Source organism: Pocillopora verrucosa, chromosome 11 (assembly GCF_036669915.1).
Source record: "Pocillopora verrucosa isolate sample1 chromosome 11, ASM3666991v2, whole genome shotgun sequence".
Classification (NCBI taxonomy): domain Eukaryota; kingdom Metazoa; phylum Cnidaria; class Anthozoa; order Scleractinia; family Pocilloporidae; genus Pocillopora; species Pocillopora verrucosa.
The window spans coordinates 925220-949783 of NC_089322.1; the positions used below are offsets into that span (position 1 = coordinate 925220).

At 36.4% G+C, this 24564-nt stretch overlaps 2 protein-coding genes and 1 pseudogene across 3 annotated transcripts; 1 reads left to right on the forward strand and 2 right to left on the reverse strand.

The window, feature by feature from the left end:
- Positions 1–549: 549 nt before the first annotated feature.
- Positions 550–12715, reverse strand: LOC131778851 (nuclear transcription factor Y subunit beta-like). 2 transcript variants are annotated; one of them, XM_059095324.2, is made up of 9 exons: positions 12569–12715; positions 11828–12279; positions 7517–7587; positions 5799–5864; positions 4780–4847; positions 4175–4304; positions 3414–3507; positions 3052–3131; positions 550–2391 (listed from the first exon to the last, which is right to left on the reverse strand). In XM_059095324.2, the coding sequence occupies exons 2-9, from the start codon at positions 12249–12251 to the stop codon at positions 2365–2367; spliced, it is 960 nt and encodes a 319-aa protein (XP_058951307.1). In that variant the 5' UTR covers positions 12252–12279; positions 12569–12715; the 3' UTR covers positions 550–2364. The 2 variants fall into 2 exon arrangements, with proteins under 2 accessions (XP_058951307.1, XP_066030761.1); XM_066174664.1 differs by lacking the exon at positions 12569–12715 and having other exon boundaries at positions 11828–12543.
- A 3330-nt stretch (positions 12716–16045) lies between these two features.
- Positions 16046–20499, reverse strand: LOC131778755 (ubiquitin-like protein 4A). Its single transcript, XM_059095206.2, has 4 exons — positions 20357–20499; positions 19774–19879; positions 18579–18760; positions 16046–16953 (listed from the first exon to the last, which is right to left on the reverse strand). Exons 1-4 carry the CDS (start codon positions 20402–20404, stop codon positions 16864–16866), a joined length of 426 nt encoding a protein of 141 aa, XP_058951189.1. The 5' UTR covers positions 20405–20499; the 3' UTR covers positions 16046–16863.
- Positions 20500–21153: 654 nt separating this feature from the next.
- LOC136284451 (melanocortin receptor 5-like) lies at positions 21154–23347 on the forward strand (annotated as a pseudogene).
- The last annotated feature ends 1217 nt before the right edge of the window (positions 23348–24564 follow it).

Sequence of the window (24564 nt, forward strand, 5' to 3'; positions counted from 1 at the left end):
TAAGCACGAACAAAGTCAATGAACGAACATACGGACGAATGAACGAGAGCTCTGATGGAAAAACAGACAAATGATTAAAAAAAAAAGGAAGCAGATGTACGAACAGACGAATTGACGGAATGAAAAACAGACGAATAAATAAAAGGACGATGGACAGACCTATGAACTAACTAAAAAGTGGAAACCCGGACTGAAGAACGAGGTGGCGGAAAGAAAACAGAAGAATGAAGAAACGCACGGACGAACGATAGGGCGCTCCGACACAAACAACTGAAAATAAACTGAAAGACAAGCATACGTATGGACGAAGAAATTGACGAAGTCTGAGTTAAGAAAGGAATGATTAAGTGAAAGGCGTCAGTGATATTTCGACGCAAACCCATAACAATATATTATAGTTTTATTGTTATCCATGGATCACCCTTCATCCAATTTATTAAAGCTTTATCATCATCCTCCATTTGTCCACGGTGAAAACCCATGGACAAACCGAGGACAATAAAACCTAACAGTATTACTGCTCGGGAGCAATGAGTTTGAATGCAAATGTATGCTTTGTATGGTTTATTTCGAAATTGTTACCGAAGACAAAGTTATACAGAACTACAGTAAAATTACAGCCAACCAAATAATTCTTATACTCTAAATAATCCGAGGTATATTTCTAAAAAAAATTTTCCCGCGGGCCACCTAAAAGTTTACAAAGCAGCCAACACGAAATAAAATCACCACTGAAAGATAAATACACTCTTCACATATCTTTCTCTTTCTTTTTGTTAAGGTTTTATTTATATCATGATAATTATTTACATAATGCTTTGAGGGACTGATGCGATGAGCAATTTTTTCCCCTAGGATCTCACTATTATTTCATCGAAGTAACTGCCACTCAAACAAATTCCACGTCACCTAACCGTTTAACTTCCACGAGTGACAAACAGAATTTCTACTTACAAGATCAATACAATAACAAGCAGAAAATTGATGAGAAAAAGAAAAAAAATGCCAATTAGGGGACTATTACTTGATCCAATACCAAACTCTCCAAACTAATTTCAAACGAATTTTACGGCAGACAGTAAGGAGAATTACTTTTAAGATCTTGGGAGTAAAAGTGGTAACGGAATGATACAACAAACGCCTCCTTCAGTTAACAGCAATCTCCATTCTCACCACATCTTTGCTTGACAATGCGTAAATACGAGTAAGGAGAATTTGCACCTTCATACACGAGGCTAGATTTACCATAATAATTTGAATGTGTTTCAAAATATAGAACCAGCAATGATTTGGTTGTATGCTACAATTCACACCATAACAGCATGAAACTGCCTGAACATACATGCCCTGTTTTGTTCATTGCAAAGTGTGATAGCTGCGACAGTTAATGAACAGCGAACACCCAAAGTGACAGAACCCTTGTTGACAGAATGTAGTCGTCCAAGAATCTGATTCTTGGACGACTACATATTTTTCCCTTACATACCGAGAGATGTGAGAGCCAAGCTCTTGTTAAACCTCTTTGCAACATTCACCTCTTTTGCTCTCTTTAATTAAGCCCAGTAACCATAGAGACTGTGTTAGGATGACAAATTTTGTTATGTGTTCCACAGGGGAATTTTAGACTAGTTTACAAGGTCACAGACTGAAAAACAAAGCTTGAGGATAACAAACCTTCCCACAAAAACTTAGAGATTTTAGTAGAGGGTGCCAAAGGGTTTATAAGCGAAATGTGATAAGGCCAAAATTAATGCGAAGTATGAATTTTACAAAAGAAGATCAACATGATTTGTGGATTAATGATCCAGCATGAGGCGTAATTTTCCTCCTGAAATGTAAGCAACCTGTGAACTTTTTGTTCATTTGGTGAAAACCTCAAGATTTTTTCTGAAACCTCACACACAAGGAGAGAGATTTGAAGTTTTCCAATTTATGTACATGAGGTGATTTATGAGGTGTGAAAAATCTGAGTGTGAAACTGGAATCAGGATTCCCCCTTTGCTACCCTCTTGGTAAAGGAATACTGGCAAAATGAGATTTCATAGACTGAGTCAGCCTGATTTGTCAACGTCATACTGATGGGACCTTAATTGTGCAAAAGTTCCCCCTGTACACCCTCAAACCAGACTAACAAAGATTAAACCCATTTGAATATCAGTTGGAGGCTGGCTGGATTGCAGTCTGACAAACAAGCTGGTCTTAAATGAAGCAAACAAGTATAAAAAAAATCTCTCTCTTTAGATATAGAATGGGAGGGGATAACAAACATTTTCAACTATGTCTTGTAGGCTGCACTATGTACATCTTATCTTATGTTATATCCATTTGTAGTGGGCAAGTCAAACGCTGTCTGGGGTGTTCAAATCATGGAAAATGCAGAGGCTGTTGCATCTGAAAACAAAAACCAAACAAATATTTAAATTGAATAAATCACTTCAACCTAAACAGATTATGCTGATTAATTGATTTAGCTTTGTTAAAACAGACCATTGCATTGCATCAATCTTGAGTGGCACCATATAACCAAGACTTATGTTACATGTTGCACACGTTCATCTGTTTTTCACAGAATGCACTGAGCATCCAATTCATATCTAATACCCCATTCACACCAGCAAAACATGTTTTGTTAAACTGGTTTTCATTGAATGAAAATTATAAACAGAGAACTGAAAAACTTGATTTTCCATTGGATTCAAGTACTAGCTAACTTGTATTTCCAATGTGCTACATTCAAGTCAAAAATATTCGGTTAAATAGTTTCTATGAAGAAAAAAAAATTAAACTGTGTTTAACAAAACAACTTTTAAACATGTTTAAGCTTTGGTGTGAATGGGGCATAAGTTCCTTTTGTAAAGATAATAATCCTATCATGGTAGCAGATGCTGTATCAACTTGCTTTTTCAAAGGTTTTTTGCTTGTTTGTTTGTCTCTCTATTTTAAGAAGATAGTTATTTTTTACTTAACCGACATTGCAGATGTTGCAATTCATTTTTTTTTTTTTTTGACAGGAAAAAATGAATGCTCAGAGATAAAATTTGTCCATCTTACCGTTGTCTGATATTGAGGAGAGCTGTAAATTGTCGTTGGAGTTTGGTCTGCTCCAATCATTGAAGGATGGAGGTGGGTACCTAAAAAAAACACATAAAAAAAAGGCAACCATCATGTCAGTTAATTACCACAAGTGTCTTTGAGATTTGTTACTCAGTTACAAATGTTGAACCTTTTACACCTTTGATCCAAACTGTAATACTCCCTAACAACTTCTATCCATTTTCTTGTAAATTAGTGGAGAATTTGGTTTTACATCAAAGTAACATTCTCTTCTTTATATATGTGTGTATTCTCATCACCCTTCTGTTGAATAAGAGTTTAAATTAAGAGGAGAATTTAAATTTTTATCACTTTCTCACCTGCCACTTGAAATTGATGCACAGCATGTTCCTCTTCATCCACCTCTCCTTCTCTTACATCAGTCCCCATAGCTGACTTCTCCCCTTTGATTGACTGCAAGAAGTGTACATGGAATTAGCAAAGCAAAGAACAGAGTTACAATCGCTGCTCCAAAGCTAAACATTTTGTACAAACCCTAGTGTTGTGGCTATCAGTGCTAACTACTGGAAAATTTGCTAGATGAAAAAGTGAAGATCACCTATTTTTCTTTCTTTTTGGGCTGGCAATTGCTCAGCAGTAAATCTGTCACTTGTGAAGTCATGCACAACACTGACCTACAATCCATTTGTTTTGACCTTCCATGAACATCTCTACTGGGTTTGAGATGTCAAGGAAAAAATTACATAGAAAATGACCGGACAGAGAACAAACACTGCCTCAAGTTGGAAGGAGATTGGAGACATCAGGGTTCACTTTATCAGGGGTAAAGTTGCAATAAAACCTACAACAAATAGGCTTAATGAGCTTGGGAACCAAGTAACAGTATCTGTACTCAACTGTATTAAGAACTAAAGGGACTAAGTTCCTAAAGAAACTGTGGTGCAGCATCAGTGAAGGAGTAAGCACAATATGAATTGGCCACAATAAAGTGTTTCTAAGGCTTTACCAACTCTTTACTGTGGCCAATCTACATTATCAAGTCATCAGTTGATAAAACCATGTTAACTTGTATAGGTAACTGCCATATACAACATACAAAACGTAAAAAAGTACGACTCACTTCTCTGTACTTCTGTAAATAGAGCTTCAAAGGTTCCACATAATTATCAAATCCTAAAGTTTGCATGGCAAACAAAATATCTTCTCCATTGATTGTCTTGCGTTTTTCTTGATGGCATCGTTCACTTGCCCTGTGCTTCAGTTAAGGTCAGTTTGATTTTTATCATATGTCAACATTCACAGAGTACTATAGTATTTGTGGAGGGGAAAAAGTTCTTCCAGCAAACAAATAAAACTGAAAAACTAGAACCCCAGTGAACAAAATAGAGACATGAATTAGGGCATAAAACATTCCACGCTGACATATTGAGGAATTATGCTCCACACTTATCTTCTCTAACTACCCTATAGTTACTTTAAAAAAATTCCAATAAATGATTTTAACCTTGAACTAATAGTTGATCAGGTAAACCTAGTCTGATTATCCAAGTAAGAGAGTTCCTCAGAGGGATTGTGGTTGGAAGTGACCAAAGTTTAGACAAACTGAGTGGAGGTTATCATCAGCCTCATCATTAGAGTCTTGACAAATGTACCACACAATTTACTAATGATTCCATTTCAAGATCGATTACCAAAATATGTTTATATTCAGGCTAGCAAGGATACTCGCTGGTTATGAAGCTTATAAATTCTGACACACATTCTTGAACGCATTCTTTGGCATCCTTAGCAATCTGGAATGAACAAATAAATGTACAAAGTCAAAACATACAAGATTTACAAAAACCCTGGACTATCTGAGGCCAACACTGCAAGAACATATCCTGGTTTCCTTAGCTTTTGACTATTAACCCCATTGATCATAACATTACAATTTCCTCAAAAGTGATCAGTGCATTAGCTGCTTTATTTTTTCACTAATCACTCTGCAGAGTGTAATCAGAAGAGTAATCAGACAGTAGAAGCAGTCAATCATACTTAGTCCTTTAAACCAAATCCACCAATCACAGAGCTGTTCACAATAACCAATGCAACAACCACTTATCAAAAAAAAAAAAAGAAAAAAAGAAAAAAAAGCTGTGAAATTTCCAAAATTAAAGAATTTTTTACTTCAGACATTTTCTCTTATGGAGATATTTGTCCTATACGTATTTGTTGTCTTCAGAAATTGTAATGGTTATGATTAATCAGTAACATGGCTTTGTGTCATCCAATTCCACCAGTAATCATACTTGTGATTAAAAAATCATCCTCCTGCTTTGCGGTCATCCAATTTTGTTCATCACTCATACATCACAGACCAAATTGGACTCCACTTGGTCCTAATACCATTATTAACCCCTAAAAGTGCACAATTAGCATCTAATTTCTTCTTACAATATCACCCCTGAATCAAACATTCAGGTCATGATGACAAACCAAATGATCACCAACTAAAGAAACTATTGACTGTTAGACAAATTCTCTTTGTCAGCACCTTATGAAATGTATAGAGAACAATAAAGAGAATATGTATACTGATATTTAAGTGTAAAGGGTTTTAAAACAAATTCTCCTTGTCAACACCATTAACCATGTAACAAGCAAAGCGAGGAGAATATGGATATTGATGTAAGGGTGTAACAGGTTGAAGGCTGCTCAATTGTGTTCGTTATCACATTGAAAGTTTAATTATATATCCATACCTTTCCTGTCTTTGGAATGGACTTCTTCATTATTCTGGCCACATTTGCAATTGGTAGAAACCGATCCTGAAAAGGATTAAAAAATAATAATAAATAATATATAACTGCAGACTCTTCCATGATAAATTAAAGTCAAGACCAGCCAGCCAACTCTTAGAACCCACAATTCACACAGAAACTAAAACATTGAATACAAAAGGATAAATCAGATCACGCTGTGGAGATACAAAATCAGTTGTACAAATGTACATTTACATGCACATTGGCTGTTTAGCAAGCAACAAGCAACAAGCAACAAGCAACTAGGATGTCAATAGCAGCTACACTGTAGCAAGCAAGTAGATCAATCTACCTGCTTGTAATGTGCACGAAACCTGCTTGTAGCCTTTACATTAATGACTGTCTTTTAACCCCTAACATACATATGTATATACTTCTATTAAAGTCTTGCTGAGTCAACACCTTCAAAATTTCACAGGAGGGGCAATGACCTCCTTAGGAAGGGGTGGCCCTCTCGACAATCATAAATACCAATTTGAACTAAGCTGTGTTGAAACAAGAGAAGTCATCAGGAGTGTTCTCTTTATAACTCACAATAAGAAGATAATGAAGGAAAAAGTTGACAGTATTTACAAGCATAGACTGGCTTGTGTTAGTAGAGCGTGTACATTTGTATCCCTGTTTAAAAATCAAGAAGCCACTAAGATTACTGTGTATTGTTGGGTGGTTTTCCAGCCCTCAGCACACCTAACACTGACATTCTCTCAAGTTCCCAAACAGTTTACCAGTATTGGACAAATTGCAACTGTGAGCAGCTCATATCATCAAAGGGCATAAAGTAGAAAATACCAGCAGTACTTTTAACTCCCCTTCCTTAGAAAATCACAAGGATACATCAAACTTGCCTACAAGTGTTTAAATGCCTACACAGTCTTGCACCTGCCTATCTTTTGAATGAATTTAGTTCCTGCCAATATCATGCCAACAATACCAGACATAGAGACCTTATATGATTACCCTGGCTAAAACATCAAAATTTTAAGGTTCCTTTTTTTTCGCTACAAAGGTGCATAGGCGTGGAATACTCTGATTAGTAAACTAATGAACAACTTCACCACCCAATTTCAAGAAACTTCTCAAACTTCATTTAGTAACTGATGCAATGTACTCTGTATATGTAACATAAATTGTATATCTTATGTGTAGATTGTAATTTGTGTTGTGGGCTCCTTTTGTATCTTATATTTCTAAATACATGTTGTTTTAACCCTTTAACTCCCAGTTCAAATTTGTAATTCTCCTTACTGTCAACAATAGAATTCTTATAATGTTAGTTCAGAGAATTTAGTATTGGATCAACTAATTATCTCCAAATTGATATTTTTCTGTATTCTCATCACTTATCTGGTTGATATTGTAAGGAGAAATTCTGTCATAGTCACTCATGAGAGTTAAAGGATTAAGTAATATGTCTTAAGCAGGCCCTCATTCAAATCAGCTTGAAGCTTTAGAAACTGGGCCAGCCTGCATAAATATTGCTAATACTGGTAAATAAATCGATAAATCCATGACTTTGTGAAAACTCTAAAGCGGAGAGAGGCAAAGGGTCTTTCCCAAGTAAACAACACAATGCCCCCGCCATGGAATAAACCCAGACCCTTGGACCAGATCTGTGCATTGACCACCGGAGAGCTAGCAAATATCTCTTAACAAATTACCTGCTCTCTAAGAATGTCATCACGCTCCTTCTCGTCACCATCCACATCATGAACCCCAGTGTCTTCTGCTCCTGTTAAGGTGCAAAGGACAACATACTTTAGCATTGTAAACTTGATGTACTAACAATTATTTTGATTTCATTTTTTTTTTTTTTTTTACTACAACTGGCAGTAATGTCACAATCCAAATACAGACAATGCTGCTTGCATCAACCTGTCATTCATTGGTCATGCACTGAAAGAATCATTTTATTTGAAATCAATACCGTAATAAAATACAACAGACAGTGGTTTAGTGATCTGTATTCTTGTTGACAACAATATTCTTCATCACAGTGGTCAAAATGTTGTGGACTCACAAGACCCAAAGGTGCAAAAGACAACAAGTTTCGCACTTTTATACTAATAATTATCTTGTAATTCATTTTCATCAATATGGTTAGAATTTTGAATAAAACCCTACAGTGTGGCATTTCAAACAAAGCTTTTATATACTATTCACCTGAGCACATTCAGTTTTTAACTACACATTTCATGCAGAATAAGAAAAATGGTAAATTTTGAGCTCAGTAAAGAAATAGAAAAAGATGCTTTCACGTCTTATCACAAGCCTGGGCAAAGAAAAAGTTCCAAGTCTCCATATTCTATCATATTTTTATATATCATAATATATATAATATTTTGTAAATATTATTTACAAAACATAATGCTATTGACATCACTAAAGTCCTAGCAGTTTATACAGGATGGGTGTCGTATATGAACTATGTAATGGTGATTGCTCACTATAGAGTATCTGCGGCTCAGTGGTAGAGCATCAGAGCGTGGAGTGCAAAGGTCTGAGGTTCCCCAAGGGTACTCAGATTTCTTCTTCGTCCTACGCTCATGATGAAACGAAAAAACATATTTTTCTAAGTACATTTCCTACAATTAATCAAAATTTGTGATTAAGAAAATCCTCTTTCCTTTAAACAGATGGACCAGGAATACATGGAATGATGTTGTCCCAATATTGAAGAAAATCAAGGAATTTTTTTGTTGCTCTGAAGATCAAGTTTTACTCCTCACAGTTCAAAAATGAACTTCATGGATTTCACCCTTTGTATCATTTTGCAAATATTGTAAGAAAATCTTGACAAAATCAATTGTGAAAATGTGGGTAAGCCATAAATAATTTTACTTGTGGTTTAAGTTAAATGAAAAAAAATGCACTATGGAGTCTTTGGATATGCTTGAAAATTCTTGTAATTTGTTCCCAAAAGCAAAACCAACAATACCAATTCATAACAGGAAGATAATCTAGGAAAACCAAAGATGAATTTTTCTTCAAATCAGAGCCAGTTTTACTGACAAGATTGCACACACAATGAACACCACAAAGCTGCTCTCAAAACTGATTGGGAAGCATCAAAGATTTGCCATCACTATTGGACAGGAAGAAAATTTTCTTATTTCACAGAATAACCCTTTAGAACATAAACTCCATTAGAAGATGATTGGAAGTATGTGGAAAGTTCTTTGAATTATTGGTGAACCAGGACAAATTCATCAAAAGCGACAGCCAATGAGGAATGTCTCAATTCACCTTGCTGAAAAAAACTACTACAATGTGCCAAACAAGGCACAGCACAAAATGCTGGAAAAAACAGACGGAACACTAACCTTTTGGAAATGCAAAAGGGTTAAAAGGTGGTGGAAAATTTGGATCAAACGGCATCATCGGATAACCGCCACTATACCCCATGTTCATATTCATGATTCTGGGAATTTCCAAATACGTTTACTATCCTTTTCAGCCTTGAAAATTTAATCAAGGGAGCCTAATTACTCAATTAGGCCTTTGAGAAATTGTATCAAGAAAGTTTATCTGATGAAAACAAATTAGTACTTTTATCGCAAGACCTTATTGGCCAGTTCTGATGGAATGCCCTATTCCTTACACTGATTTATTGTATTTTGTATGTAATATATAATTTATACCACAGTGGGTAACAAATGTGATAATTTTAGGCACAAAGCTCTAACATAAACTAAAAAAGTATATGCTTACTTTGACTGTAGTTTCTTCTGGACTTTTAACATTTATATTTGGTTACTAAAGGTTTTAAATAGTTTTACACAAATAGAATATCACAGTAAGAGAGTACAGTAACGAAAATTAACAAATATTTATTTAATTTATTCTGAAAAAGAAAGAAAATGCTTTACAGAGACAATCATCAAATTTTTATAAGAACACAATGCACCATAACTGCAGATGGAATTAAATATTTATAGCAAAATAATCTAGGAAAAAAAGCTTTCCATGCAGGAAACAAGATATATTCAAAAACAAATATTTCAAATCCTTTAATACATGTATTCCTGCCAGCAACACACTGTCAGACAAAATAAAAGGGAAATGAAAACTTCATAAAGCACATGTCAACTGAACTACGTCCAAACATGAAAAAAAAAATTCCTTGGGTAAAAGATATTAGTTTAGATTATTGCAAGATTTAAAAATTAGGAGTGAGTTTACATTGTTCACTGAGGAAGAAAGCCATTTTTTATACGAAACATTGGGAATTTTGTAAAACTAAAAATTTGAGAAATTAAGACTGTTTTAGAAGCAAAATTACTGGCACACTAGAATTTTTAATTATAAAAGTACAAGTCTATTTTAATATCTGTAGAGGAGACTTCCCAAATAAAAAGGAAAAAAAAACCAGAATCATTTCTACTGCAACTTGTATTTATAAGGAAGGAGTCAGGGTAGTTTCCAATTGCCAGACAGACATCAACCTTAGAAACAACCAATTAAATGTATGCACTGTATTAAAACTTGCTTCAAGTCAAACACTTTGTTACATTGGTTGATCTTTCCATGAAGTTCCCAGTTACGATGCCACACTATAGACATGTTAAATTTTTCAACTTGCTTATTTGAAATCAGTGTCACTCAGTTATATCCAGTCATCCTTAACCTTTTAACCCTTTAACTGATAAACATATAACTTCTCCCTATAAATCTCTACATTTTACAACAAACAGGTAATAAGAATAATCAAACTCATCAGTTAGAAGTGTTTATCATGATCTAAAACTTCATTCTCATACCACATTTACAAGGAAATGTGTAGCAGCTGGAGGGGAGAATTAATAATTAGACTTAAGAGTTAAAGGCTAGGATCAGTTAATGTGCACATTTCTTTATGAACCCAATGCAATTAAGGTGATCAAGTCTCTGTCTGATAAGATTTTGGGAAAATTTTTGGTTTACTGATTGTAACCAAGTCACAATTTTAAAAGAGCACTATTTTTGCAGGGTGGGGAGGGAAAGGAGCAAATTTTAACAAAATATGACACTTGTTTACATGAAAACACCAGGCCTAAAACCATTTATGTCTGATGAATGAATAACATTTCCTATTTTATCTAATTTTGCACCTGCTGTTGTTCTTCTAAACCCCTATTCCTATTTCTAGGCAGAGTAAATAGTGGCACTTGTTGCCTGTAAAATTTACTTAACAGTCTTACCTGAGTTCAGGTAAGGTAACAGGAATTTAGAAAGGATATAAATAACATTTTTCTTTCAATATTTTCACAGTGAAATTTAATTATTTCCAAGAATCCCATGGAGGCTGAAGAATTGGCAGCATAGCTATATTAAAAACATTCACTCTACAAATCCATCATTTTATACAAAAAATGTTAGTCTGTTAAAAATTAGGAATTTAAAGCTGAGAAAGCAAGAATACAATTTTCTTAAACAGCCAGGTAGATTTAGAATTGATTTAGCAATTCAGCTACGAGGTACTTCTTTCAAACCAAAAACTTAACCATGGGAGAAAGTTTGCCAAGTCTTCAAATTTTTTCAAGTTCTCTATTGTTGTGAGCTTTGTGATCGTGAAATTGAATTAAACTAGAGATAAATTTTCTATGGAGTGATATTTCTTGCAAATTTGGCGGCAGAATATTGACACAGAATCTTTCCACAAGAGATATTTTCACATCGAGGTAACTATCTCAATAAGTTCCGTTAATATTTGGTTAAACTCTAGATAATGACACGATAAAAGTGTATCTAGTTCTTTAACTGACAGAACATGGTCGACTGCGAAATATTTGTTTTGTAAAGCATAAAGTTTTCAAGGATTTCTTCAACGGAAATTGAATACAAACAAGAACACGAAATTGACAAGATACCATTAAAAAGGCCGCTAAAATCAACACCTTTCCAGACCTCGTAATTAAGTTAACTCTAAATGCATCACGAGAGGTAATTAGCTTGTAAAATACTGCAAACAAATATAATTTTTGTTTTCTTACCCTCGTGGTCTTCGTGCTGAATGACAAATTGAGTCGGTAGAGGCCCTGGTAACCCATAATCAGCGGGCATTGCTGTTACAACGGTATGTGTTGCTTCATCTCCTCGATCTACGGCCGAGGTGTTTGTCAAGCTTCCATCTACGACTCCCACATCATCTGAAGCCGGTACAACTGCGACTTGAACGCCACCTGGTACATTGGAGATGGAGAGGTGTCCACGATCATCTCCTAGACCTACATGTGTTTCGTTTTGGACTTCAGGTCTGTTCTCGATCACTTGTTGAACGCCATGTCCGTTTGGAACAGTGCTCCCTTGAGCGTAAGTAGCTAGTCCTGGTTGGGCAAAGCTAGCTTGTCCGCTGTCAGGAGGTTGAGTGTTTAGCCCATCTGTACTTTCGTTTCTCGCCTCCTCAACGCCCTCCATAAGCTAATGTCGATGTTGAGACAACGCACTGGAAAAGCCATTTTCAAAATAAGAAAGCAAAAGTAAGAATGTTATTTGGCGTTAAGTGGTTTCAAACTCTCGCCTCCAAAACAAAAAATAGCCACGGGGGCTATTTGACTGCTTAAACCTCCCGGAAAAAACCGATGTAAACAAATTTTGAAGTCAAATTTGTGAGCGAAACCGCGGCGGCACGTCTCGTCGCGAATCTTCGAAACGCTTCGAAAAGTTCAAGTGAAAAACGTGGAATCTCAATGGCAAGAAATGTTATTGGTGGAGGGCGTGAAGGTAAAACAAACCTTTCTCGATTTTTTGTTGGCTGGCCGGTGTTTCGTTTGAGTTAGAGTAGCCAACGAAAATGCGAGTAGCAGATCGCACACGAGTGGCTGTTCGCTCCCTTTCTTCACCACTCACGAACGAGCTACAAGAGTAGAACTTCCACACGCAGTGATCACACGTCAATCAATTCAGCCAGCTGTTACAACTAACCAATCATAGTCGCGTATATACGAACTTTTGTTCCTTTTCACCAATCAGAGCTTGTTTGAAACACAACACTGGTTTACATTGCATAAATTACTTTCGCTTTTGTGAGTGTCTTGTGAATTTCCTTGTCAAATTCACGACAATTTTAGGCTACAAAATGCGTAATTATCATAAAAAGATCGTCGATTTTAGAAAGCAGATAGCAAAATTGTCTGATATAGCTCTCAAATTGAGATAGGGCTTTTACAAGTTACGTCGCAATCTGTTTCTTTATTTACCACAGTAAATTATGCATGATGTTTGTGGAGATGTTGAAATCGAAAGGAGTACCGCCAATTTAACCTTTTGTCGGCTCTTTTTGGATATTTTTTTACAATATATATTTAAAAGAAAAAAAAACTTACTGTATCTAAATATAGCTTCAAAAACCCCCCTCAAAACGACTTCTCGTCTGAAAGGTTCTTATTTTAAGCTCTTTTTAATTTTATTTTTGAAATATGCGACAAAATAAAAATAAAAGAAAAGGAAAGCGAGCACATGTGTGAATTCACCTGTCAAAACCAAACAAAAATTAAAAAACATATCTGTGAAAGTGGTGGGTGGGATGATTCCAATGACCCCAAGGCCATCAAAACTATTCCAAGGCTTCATTTCGCTGTGTTTATTTATTTTTAAACTTGGAGACTGAAAAAGGTCGCAGTTGTCTTTTCCTAAATCAACGTTCACGAAACCAAGCAGGTTTAATAAAAATATATAATAACGGAGATTGTCTGAGCAACGATTTTAACAGATGCATTAGACAAATGCAAATGTTGATATTGTTGGATCACAAGAGTGCATAAATTATCATTCAGAGGTCATGAAATGAGTGAAATGAACGGTGAGGAGTGGTGTTTGCCATAGCAGGCGGAGTTTCAAATGTTTAATTAAGCACAAAAAAAGAAAAAAATAGATGAAAACGATACAGGATACACTTTTTGTAAATAGTACAAGAGAGATGGTAAGTTTGAGCTTTGAGCTCGATAAAGAGGGATCCGGAATAATTTTTTTTTTCTTTCTCCTACGCTCGTGACAAATCGAAATACTTCTCTCCTTATTTCTTTACCGAGCTAAAAAAACTAACCATCTCTTTAATTCTGTTTACAAAAAAGACCCTATCTACATCGCTGATCCTGGCAATATGCAGGACGGGTCTCATATATGAACTTCGTAATGAGTCTTGCTCACCACGGATTCTCTGTGGCTCAGTGGTAAAGCATGAAAATTTTTTCTTTGTCCTAAGCTCGTGACAAGACGAAAAACGTCGTTATCAAAGATACAGGCTGTTTTACTTAACTCCCTGTTCGACTCTTTTTGACCCTTAACCCTTTAACTCCAGAAGTGATTCAAAAGTAACCTCTCCCTACAATATTCATACATTCTCCAACAAACAGGTATTGAGAATACTTAGATGCATCAGGTGGAAGTTATTATCTTGATCTAACGCCAAATTCTTGCAACTAATTTACAAGCAAATGTGTAGCAGCTAGAGGGGAGAATTAACAATCAGATCCTGGGAGTTAAAGGGTTAGACCCTAAGAGACTTCTCATTGCAGTTTATTACTGCTGAATCAATCGTTACGATCACGAGAGTAACCGAATGAAATGATCGCCAACGCAAGGAGCTTTGACTGTGAAAAGAATTCTCTTTGTCAGCACCCAAAGAAATGTATAGATGGGTTAATAATGCAAGAACTCAATGGAAAATCACAGTCTTACCTCATCAGTATCAATGCAGCTTCTAGACAAGACATTACACTTTGTGCAAATATTTGATGAAGCAGGATAACAAAAAATAAACTTAAGGTAACCTACTCTATTTTAAAAACAGATCCTGTTCTTTGATATTTCAGTTAACATTTATTTTTTTAGGCCAAAATAAGAGGAAATAATTCACACTGCTGCAATTAATTCTCATACAAAACATACAAAACATACAAAAGAGGGAGAAACTAAAAAATATCAATGTCTCAATTCCATCCAAAATAACAACAGCTCTAACCCTTAATTTGTACCCTAACATCAGTAAGTATATTCTCCATATTGCTCTCTAGACATTTCCCATAGAGTTGGCAAGGAGAATTTATCTAACGATCAACAACTTCTTTAGTTGGTGATCATTTCCTCTATACATGTGACATTAATGTGTGATTTGGGGTTGACAGCACAAAGAGAAATTTAAGTTCCAGTCACTTCTAGGGGACAAAGCGTGAAGTGTCTATTGTATAACCGCTGGTTACATTTAAATCCATCCTATGCTATCACACGCCATTAGTAAGGCAGATGGGAACCAAGATAAAGGAACAAAACATAAACAAAAAAGAAAGAAAAAAGAGAAAACAGAATCAAGATAACTTGACAACCCTCATTCCAATAAGATACATTCTCAGCGTCATAGTTCAGTGTCTTAACACTTTACACCCCAACATCAGTAAAAGTATTCTCCATACTGTTTCTCATACATTCCCTAAGGTGCTGACAAGGAGAATTTGTGTAACAATCAATGGTTTCTTTTGCCCCTAAATTCTCATGAATTAACTGGGGTAATATTGTAAGGAGAAATTTGATGCCAGTAACTCTAAGGGGTTAACAGGTTGATATAAATGTACTCTTAGCCCACCAGATAACTGTGCAGGATTTCAATAAAATCCAGTTATCAGCTGGGGTCTCCTGTCTCCTATAAGATCTCCTACTTCCATCCGTGTAGCATGTAGGCAGGCTTTCGTGTTTGGGTTTCAACTGCCTCTTTAACCCCCTACACCCTAACATCTATATAAATTTTCTCCACACTGTTCTCTATACATTTCTAATGGTTCTGACAAAAAGAATTTGTTTAACAATCAAAAGCTTCTTTAGTTGGTAATCATTTCCTTTATTCTCATGACCTCAATGTTTCTTTTAGGGGTGATACTGATTGGGGAAAATAATAACTAATCACTCTTAGGGGTTAACCCTTTAACTCTCATGAGTGACCAAGACAGAATTTCTCCTCACAATATCAGAGGAGTGATGAGAATAAAGAAAAATATCAATTTGAGGATAATTAGTTGATCCAATACTAAATTCTCTCAACTGGCATTATAAGAATTGTATGGTCAATAGTAAGGAGAATGACAAATTTGATCTGGGAGTTAAAGGGTCAAGGGGATGAGGGGTTAAGGGCTCAGCTGCCAATAACACCATGAGTAGCCACTCGGAGATGGTTAATGAAACCCCTGCAAAGGAATTTAAAAAAAGAGAGAGTACAAGGATTGGAACTCTTTACTTTTTTTCTAGTTTTTGTTTTGTTTTGTCTTGTATTTTTTTCATTTTAACACTTAAGTAGCTCCCAGGCTGTCACGCAACTCTGAAACCACTCTATTTCTTCTGCTTGGCTAAAAAGACAGAAAAGACAGTCACACCGGCTTCAGTAACGCCAATTTTTATATTTCTTATAATCGCCAAAGAACATTAAGCCAATGTGGCTCATAGTCAAGTTTCTCATTTTACCACTCTTCCCGATCTGTTCAAAACTGAATTCTTGTATGTTTATATCAGGAGGCTGAGTAGCCTGGTTACTTTAAGATCTTGAGAACAAGACAGTTAATTATATTAATGCCTATGATTCATGATGCTAGTCACTCTTAGTAAACTATAAAAATCGTAACCAAAACTTTGTCAATGTAAAAGTTTCAGGATCCCTTGCTGAAAATTAAACAGTACTTTTAACAAGACTTTTGACTGAAGAGGTTGAAATTAGGTGCCAATAAACATAGACTATAAATGCAACATTAGATTCTCCTTGTCTTCCATGAGGAAACACACCAACAATTTGGACTGAGAACTTAACAGTTTATCAGAAATCTCTCACAGGCTTCATCCATGTTCCTGTCAGTTTGTAGTGATATCATAGTTGCCATAAAAAATGTCTGTAAAGACCATGACCAAGAGACCTGTAGTCCAAAGAAAGGGGGAACTTCCTAGAAAATACTTGCCACAGTTCATCAACATGCTCAAAAAACTATGCAAACTGGTCTTTTTGCAGTGTTACATCTTTTTTTTTCTTTATTATTTGGGGGAGGGGGGGGCATCATTGTTCATCAGATGCCTCTCTCAAATGAAGAGCTGCCATTCTCTCAATGTCATCAAGGCTCAGAGACCAAACCCATGTCTTGAAATCCTATGTAGAAAATAAAACAGAGAAAACTGTTAACACATAAGCTCAATCATTTCCACTCTGTTTATGAATCAGTTAGTGATGTCAAATTTACGTAACTGCAAACTTGTTATTACATTAAGCATGATAATTATGACAAGGATCAGTTAGAAAATATTAAAGCCAGTAAGTTACTAAAGAAACTGTGGTGCTGTGTTGGTGGAAGACTATAACAGGGTAATTAAGTATTATCAACTGAGTCGATAATGTAAATTTGCCACTGTTAAGAGTTTCAAAGCTGACATTTTGAGAGTTAGCCCTTCCTCAGGGCAAAATATTGAATTATAAGGCAAGCAGTAAAGAGAATTACTGATGAGGTCTTAGGAGTGAAAAGGTTAATGGCTTCACTATACACTTTCCTGCTAAGAGAATTTTATCAACCAAAAGCTGGAAAATGGCTTCAGTCTAAGGCATTCACAGTTTTCTGGGTCTCACAGTAAACATAAGAGAGGTTGATCAGAGTTACAGATAGAGGTTGGTGTGGTGTGTTCCACAAGATTTTGAAACAATGGTCTTTCTGGCTTGATTTTGGGAAGCTGATTACTTCCTTGAAGTGGTCACACAAGGAAGTTTAACTTCTCAGTAAGTACTTTAAGTCTTCATAACCCAACACCAGTCTGTGTATTCTCCATACTGCTCTGTATATACATTTTGTAAGATGCTGACTGGGGGAGTTTGTTTAACAATCAAGACCTTCTTTAAGTGGTGATTATTTCCTTATTTCTTGTGACCTAATTGTGTGATTCAGGGGTGATATTGTAAGGAGAAATTAGACTTGTGTAATAAAATTCCTTTTTCTCAAGTCTGCTAATGACCCCATTGTTTACTTTGATTAAGTGTGTGAACCAGTTAGACTAAGTAGAAGCATAACAGAGAGAACTTCAGATCACACATGCCAAACATTGAATGCTTTAAACCTTAAAGGTGATCAGCATCTAACTTCCTCTTACAGTCATACTGCTGAATCATTCTTTACGATTATAAGAATAGAGGAAACGACAACCAAACTAACATTTAGAAGCTCTGATTTTTAAACAAATTCTCCCTTACAATACCAAAGGAAATGTACAGAGAAGAGTAAGGAGATTATGGATACTGATGTTAGGGTGAAAAGAGGTTTAAAAAAAATTCTTTCAAGTATCAGCTTTGCACTGCTTAGGAAATGAAGCAACTGAGAAATTTTCAGGAGCAATCAAGAAGCCAAGAACTCTTGGTTTTCTACAGGGTATATGCTTCATATCTCAGCTTATGATAAAGGTATCCCTGTAATTCAATTGTATGGCCTGCTAAATTCAAACATTTGTTTTAATTGAAATCTTCCTTCCCTACATGAATTTGAACACAGTGATATAGTAAATATCTCACTAGCCTCATTTCTTGGTCCCTATTGTAAACTACAGAACCTTTTTCTCTTGAAACTTCTGGCCCATGCAATTTGGGCCTGAGCCTTAAAACTGGGGCAGAAAAAATTGGTCCATAACTAACAGTGCAGGCATCAAAATCCCTTAGTAAAAGGTGTGAACAAACACTAATGTCTCCTGTTGATTGACATGAAATCTCGTGTGTAAAGAGTGTAAATAACAACAAACCTCCTTGAATTTTTTCATCACTTGCTCAGTGTCCTGTTCACTAAAATGGCTTCTGAGAAGATCTCTCAGTAATCCAAAAAATTCACTGTTATTTCCACTGCTGGCTCCTTCACTTTGTTTTTTCACAGATAAGTGAAGTTTGCTCCCATCCACAATGTGATGATCTCGTAAAGTGGAAGAGTCTGATGGCAAGAAAAAAATTAACCTTTAACCATTAACACAGTATTTAACCCTTTAACTTCCAAGATCTGATTGTTAATTCTCCTCTCTAGCTACCACACATTTCCTTATAAATTAGTTACGAGAATTTTGTGTTGGATCAAGATAACAAATTCTACCTGATAAGTTTGGGTAGACTCATTACCTGTTTACCTAGATAATTTATGGATATTAATTAAAAGGAGAATTTACATGTCTGTCAGTTCTGAGAGTTAAAGGTTTATGGGAATAAAGTATTAAGATTAAAAAAAATTGAAACAACTGATGGTTCTTTTGAAACTAGAATTTTGGGTGCTTCAGCTATCCCGATGGATGGCGACATTACACAGTATACTCAATTATCTGATTTGTTGTGATCGCTTTCGGACTTTTGCAAGTAAAAGAGCTATAAAAACTGTTTAACCCTGGAACCCCCAAGATCTGATTGTGAATTCTGCCTTTAGCTGCTACATACTTCCTGTAAATTAGTTTTGAGAACTTTTTGTTAGATCAAGATAACAACTCCTACCTGATAAGTTTGAATATTCTCATTACCTGTTTGCTGGGTAATGTAGGGATATTATGGGGAGAAGTTACATGTTAATCACTCCTAGAGTTAAAAGGTGAATGAGAAAAGTGGAAGCCACATAATGCATCCAATCCAAAATAACGCCTTCGCGCCTGTACATGTAGCAAGAAGCTTAAATGTTAATATTGCTTACACTTGTTTCTTGCAATTGTCTAAAACTTTAAAGGAGTTTTCTCTTTTGATACCTTGAAGCATAATTATACAAAAATACTTTCAGTTTAAATTTCTGTTTCCAGTCAACACTTCCTGTCAACTTGGTGCTGTAACAAGTTGCAAACCAAACATTTGCCGCTATGAAATAAACATATGATAACAGTGCATATCTTACAAAAGAATCTGCTTTTTTTTTCTTTTTTTAAATATATTGAACTTAAACCTGCCATAATTTAACCACATTTATAAAAATACCTGGTAAAGTTTTTCCTCTAAAAATCAATCTCTGTTGTAACACTGGAATTTCAAGCTTTTCATAAACTTGTCTTTTTACTAGCGAGATCTGATCACTTGCAGAGACCTGTAATCAAACCACAAGAACAGAAGAAAACAAAATACAGCCATTAAAATATGAAGCAACCTCTATTTTATGATAGGAGATTGTCAAATACTTGTGAAAAAAAATAATTTGTGGTGGTATAACGGAGCGTTTCGTCTTGGCCAAAAGTCTCATCAGCTACCTTTCGGAATTTTCCACAAATTTGTTGAGAATCGCGCTCAAAGTCCCACTTGCAAGTTCAAGATGTCAGCCGTCTGTGTCGCAGAACGACTCCTAACTGCACGTCCACGGCTTTCAAGTTGTATCAAACATGTAAACGTTTCGATTTTGAAGCTGCCTCTTCATTGACAACCATATACCCTTAGAGACCTTTAAGTTTAAGACAGTAAAGATAAAAATCTAATGTTCAAGAAAATATCGTGTCTTTCTTCAGGAGAGCGTTTGTTCCTCTTCGTACGATGCAACACTGTTCCTTTTTTCTGAGCAAATCTTACCTACCTCTAGACGCGCTTCTTGGCCATTTAGTATTTTGACAGTTATCTGCATATCCCTGTCTATATATCTGAGATCTCTGGTCAAAAGATAGAACTTTAGCAAAGTAAAAGGGTACCTCGGTGTTTCTTTACATGTTTCACTTTAGGCGAGGCTGCTAAGCTGCAGCAAACACAGAAGTCAACGATTTGGCAAACGACTGGTCAAACGTTGGCGCATGTGCATTTGGATCTGAGCCACAGGAAGCCGCAGGGCATTCTTTAAAGAGTCGAAGTGAGACCTAGTCTTTAGTGATTTGTGAGGAAAGTTCGAAATTCTTACGTCAAGACTTATGTGCCTGGTCTACACTCCAATACTTGTTTTACACTTCGCACGGTGGAGTGACGAAGTCGCCAGTTAGCTCAGCCGTTTGGATTGCTCTTTGATGTTTTCATAGAGGAGTTGTCGGTAAACACCGAGGGAAAATGTGTGTAAAGAGAAAGAATCAGAGCCGCACAAGGTATTTGTGACGACAGCAGATGCATGCTTAACGCGTACAGTGGACTAGGAAGAGCTATAGGGATTGAAAATTGAAAGGTTCTGTCATTTACCTTCATCACCGAAGTGAAAATAAAGCATAACTCAATTAAGAGTTTGAAGCACACAGTTTTATAAAATTATCCCTGAACACTTCAGTCTATCACTTTATTATTGAGACTCTTGCCCATGACCGGTGTTTGACCGCTGTGTTGCTGTAGCAAGGCCAGACCGAGCTTTTTCGTTTCCAATCCCCTGCACTCTTCTTCGGTCACATTCTTTTTGGAATGGGAAAACAACCGTCCATGATCGGACAGCAACGTCCGATTTCGAACAGAAGGATGCGACTGAGGACGATTCCGTCTGGTATTGGACGGTACCGTCCGTTTTTGGACGAAACATCGGACTTCGGACGGTTTAGACGAAAGCGATCGATTTGGACGGTATACTAGCTTCAGGTTTCGCACAGTTTCTAGCTAAGTAGCCATCGTCTCACATTGAATTTGACTATTTGAATCAAGGACGACTGAGCTGGGGGCCTGGGAGAGGATGGCCTTAGTCCACTCCCCCCCCCCTCCCCCCATACAAAATCGCGTCCCGACGCTCATTTTTAACTTTTCGCAGTTGAAAGTTGGCTCTGCAGTTCCGTGAATCTAGGAACTCTCCAAATGAACTTTTCAAGATCGCATTGCAATAAGTTACGAGTAAACGTGCGAATATTAAATGGGAAACTTTAAGATTTGTAGTTAGACCTCTTTATTACAGGACGGTCTTGTAGCTATCAGTTAACCTGGAGCCTCTGGATTAAATGATTTAAGTTGTAGCTCGTGAATCAAAGAGATTTGCTTTTTCTCCATCTCTCTTTATTTGGGGGATAGCGAAAAGAAATTTCGGCCTCGTTCATCTAATTGCAGTGTTATAAATAACAAAATAAACGGCTGAATCTGAGTGAGTGAATGAAAACATATCTTTACCAGACCAAAAAAAAAAAAAATTAAAACATGTAATTTCTTTGATTTCCTGTTCTTGATGTTAGGTTACCTGTCTGCTTATGGCATTGAAATTTCCCTAACTTACAGAAACTTCAACAACAACGATCTCTTTTATTGATTTCAAATAGTCAACATTTCTGTAGGAAAACATGCAAACGATTGCTACCTATAAAAGAACCAAAAACTTGCACTTTGGCTAAAGAGTAAAAGTTTAGGAATGCGAAGTCTGTTGACCACCAAAAATGGTAATAAACGTGGTAAATTAGAGCTAATAAAATCTAGTGCTAATCGCAAAGGATTCAATTTCGAACACCGTTGGTGGCCGCCTTTGAGTTTACTTCAAAAACATGAACACCTAATACTGAAACTCCGGGGTGCCGTGGAGCTGATCCATAAATTGATTTGTTACACTTTCGCCACTTTAACACCGTTTGTTTGCATGGCCAGGCGAAGGAAATGAGGAACGACACTCGTAATAACTCTCGCCTTGACTTTGGCACTAATTCTTCGAGGGAACTAAGTCTGTTAAATGAAGTTGTATTAAGTGAAAATCGTTCGGCCATTTGCGTTGAACCAAGTTCTGTGATGTCACCGCTTGTCGTGAGCCTTTTTAAAAATTTTTACAAAGCAGCCTCCGCGTCAATCACGTCGTGGTTTCGCTCTTCACAATCCTGGTCGACATTTTGCTTCGCGGAACTTTTCTTCTGGATCCAATAAAAATTTTTCGCAACCCTACCACATTCTTTCTCATCGGTTCGGCCATAGTAGATCTCCTTACTGGATTGGTACAAGAACCTACTTATGCCACCTGTTTCATGCTCCTGTACTTTCAACATCCTTCGTCATCAAAATTTGTTGCTTGGATGCGATTTGGGCATTATTTTTCAGAGTTTTGCGTCTCTATATCACCATCAATTGTCTTTGCCTTCACATTAATGCAATATATCGTAGTTGCATCGCCTCTGAAGTACGGCTGCATGATTACAAAGAAGAAAGCTTTCATTAAGGTTGGTGCAATAGATGGTTATCATACACTCATCTGTTCTTTACTTCTGATGGGTGTTCCACAGAAGACCAAAGAGGCCATCGACTTATTTCTTCACAGTTACACCGTTGTTCTCATCACCATCATGGTGTACATTTTCTGCATTACACTACGAAAGAGAAAATGGCTGTAGGACGGTCACTTCAAAATGAAAGCTCATCGACTTCTCGCGAGGAAGGAAGCCATATAAAGATGCAGCGAAGCGTTGTACGTGTAAATTTTTTCCTTCTTACTGTTTTGATCGTGTCTTTCGTGCCTTCGATCATATTCTTGACAATGAGATTTCTCATGGAGGGCTTATTCGGTGCTTGTGCAATAAAGGTTCAAATAGTAAATTTGATGGCCGATAATTTGATTTGCCTGAAATTCCTGTTAGACCCGGTTGTATACGTGTGGCGCATACCGAAGTACCATGAGTCTCTGAGAAGAATATTTTGTCGCTAGAAAGATATCGGCAGAGAGAGAGCAGCTTGGCTGGAAAGGAGAGTTCAGTAATAGAATTGAATAAGTTATAAGAATTAATAATACATTGCTCACCTTCAAAACTGTGTACACGGAATAAGACTGGAATTGAATAGTTTGAAGCCAAGCGGCAGGCTCGTTGGGCGGGGTTGCTTAGTGGGTGTGGACCCTCCAAGTATCCCCTCAGTCTGCGCAAAGGACTTGCGAGGAAGCTAGAATTACAACCAAGACTATCTATGATTTCCAAAGTCTTCAGAAATAGAAATATGGATTTCAGCGCTGTCTTAGCGGTTAAACCACATTGATGGCGCTCAACAATGAAATACGTGACAAGAATCCTTTACATTTTGATAAACATAGACATGCTTTACCCTGGACCACCTATCATCGTTTATTAATGAAATTGCAACATTATAATATTATTCACCCATGCATATAATGCATGGGTGAAATGAGAAAATTTGGAGAGAAGAACCAAGCCAAACGTTTCAACCATCCTGAATGCGGTCCATCTACTCGTCGAAAATAAGCTTTACTATATTTAACATTTTAGATTAGCCTTACACCTTTCGCTGCTGTTTAGGATATTTTTGTCGTTCTTTTTCAGAACGACGAGCTATAATTTAACTAGTCTAATATTATTTCTTTGGATGCTAACAGGGGCAATTACAGCATTTATTTGTCTGCTCGAAATGAAACCAACTTTTTGAGAGCGAAACTATTTACGAGGGAGGTGATTACTTCACATTTTGCCCGCGAAAATCAAGAAGTATAATTCCAATATAACTCAAAAATAATACAAAAGTGTTATTAAGACAACTGTAACATGTGGACTCAATGGGTACTCAGCAGTGGAGTTTACCATCCATGAAAGATATTGCTTACTATTACGTCTTAAAAGAAGTTGGAGCTGACATTATTTTAACACTCGGAGGATCCCTTGAAGACCATGCAGGATAACATTTTGGATATCTCCTCTAAGAAAGTTTCATTCTTTATGGCTTTAGAGATTAAAAGGCGTGGGAAATGTTTTGACGAGTAAGACCCTCAGCGAAAAAGAATTTCCATTTCTGTCCTGCTGAACCATCAGTGTGAACAAAATATCTATCTCTTCTCCTACTGGCCACTGTTAAATATGCAACGGTCGAAAAGCGGGCTTCTTTTAACATCGATTGCATGACATAAACACCTTATAAACC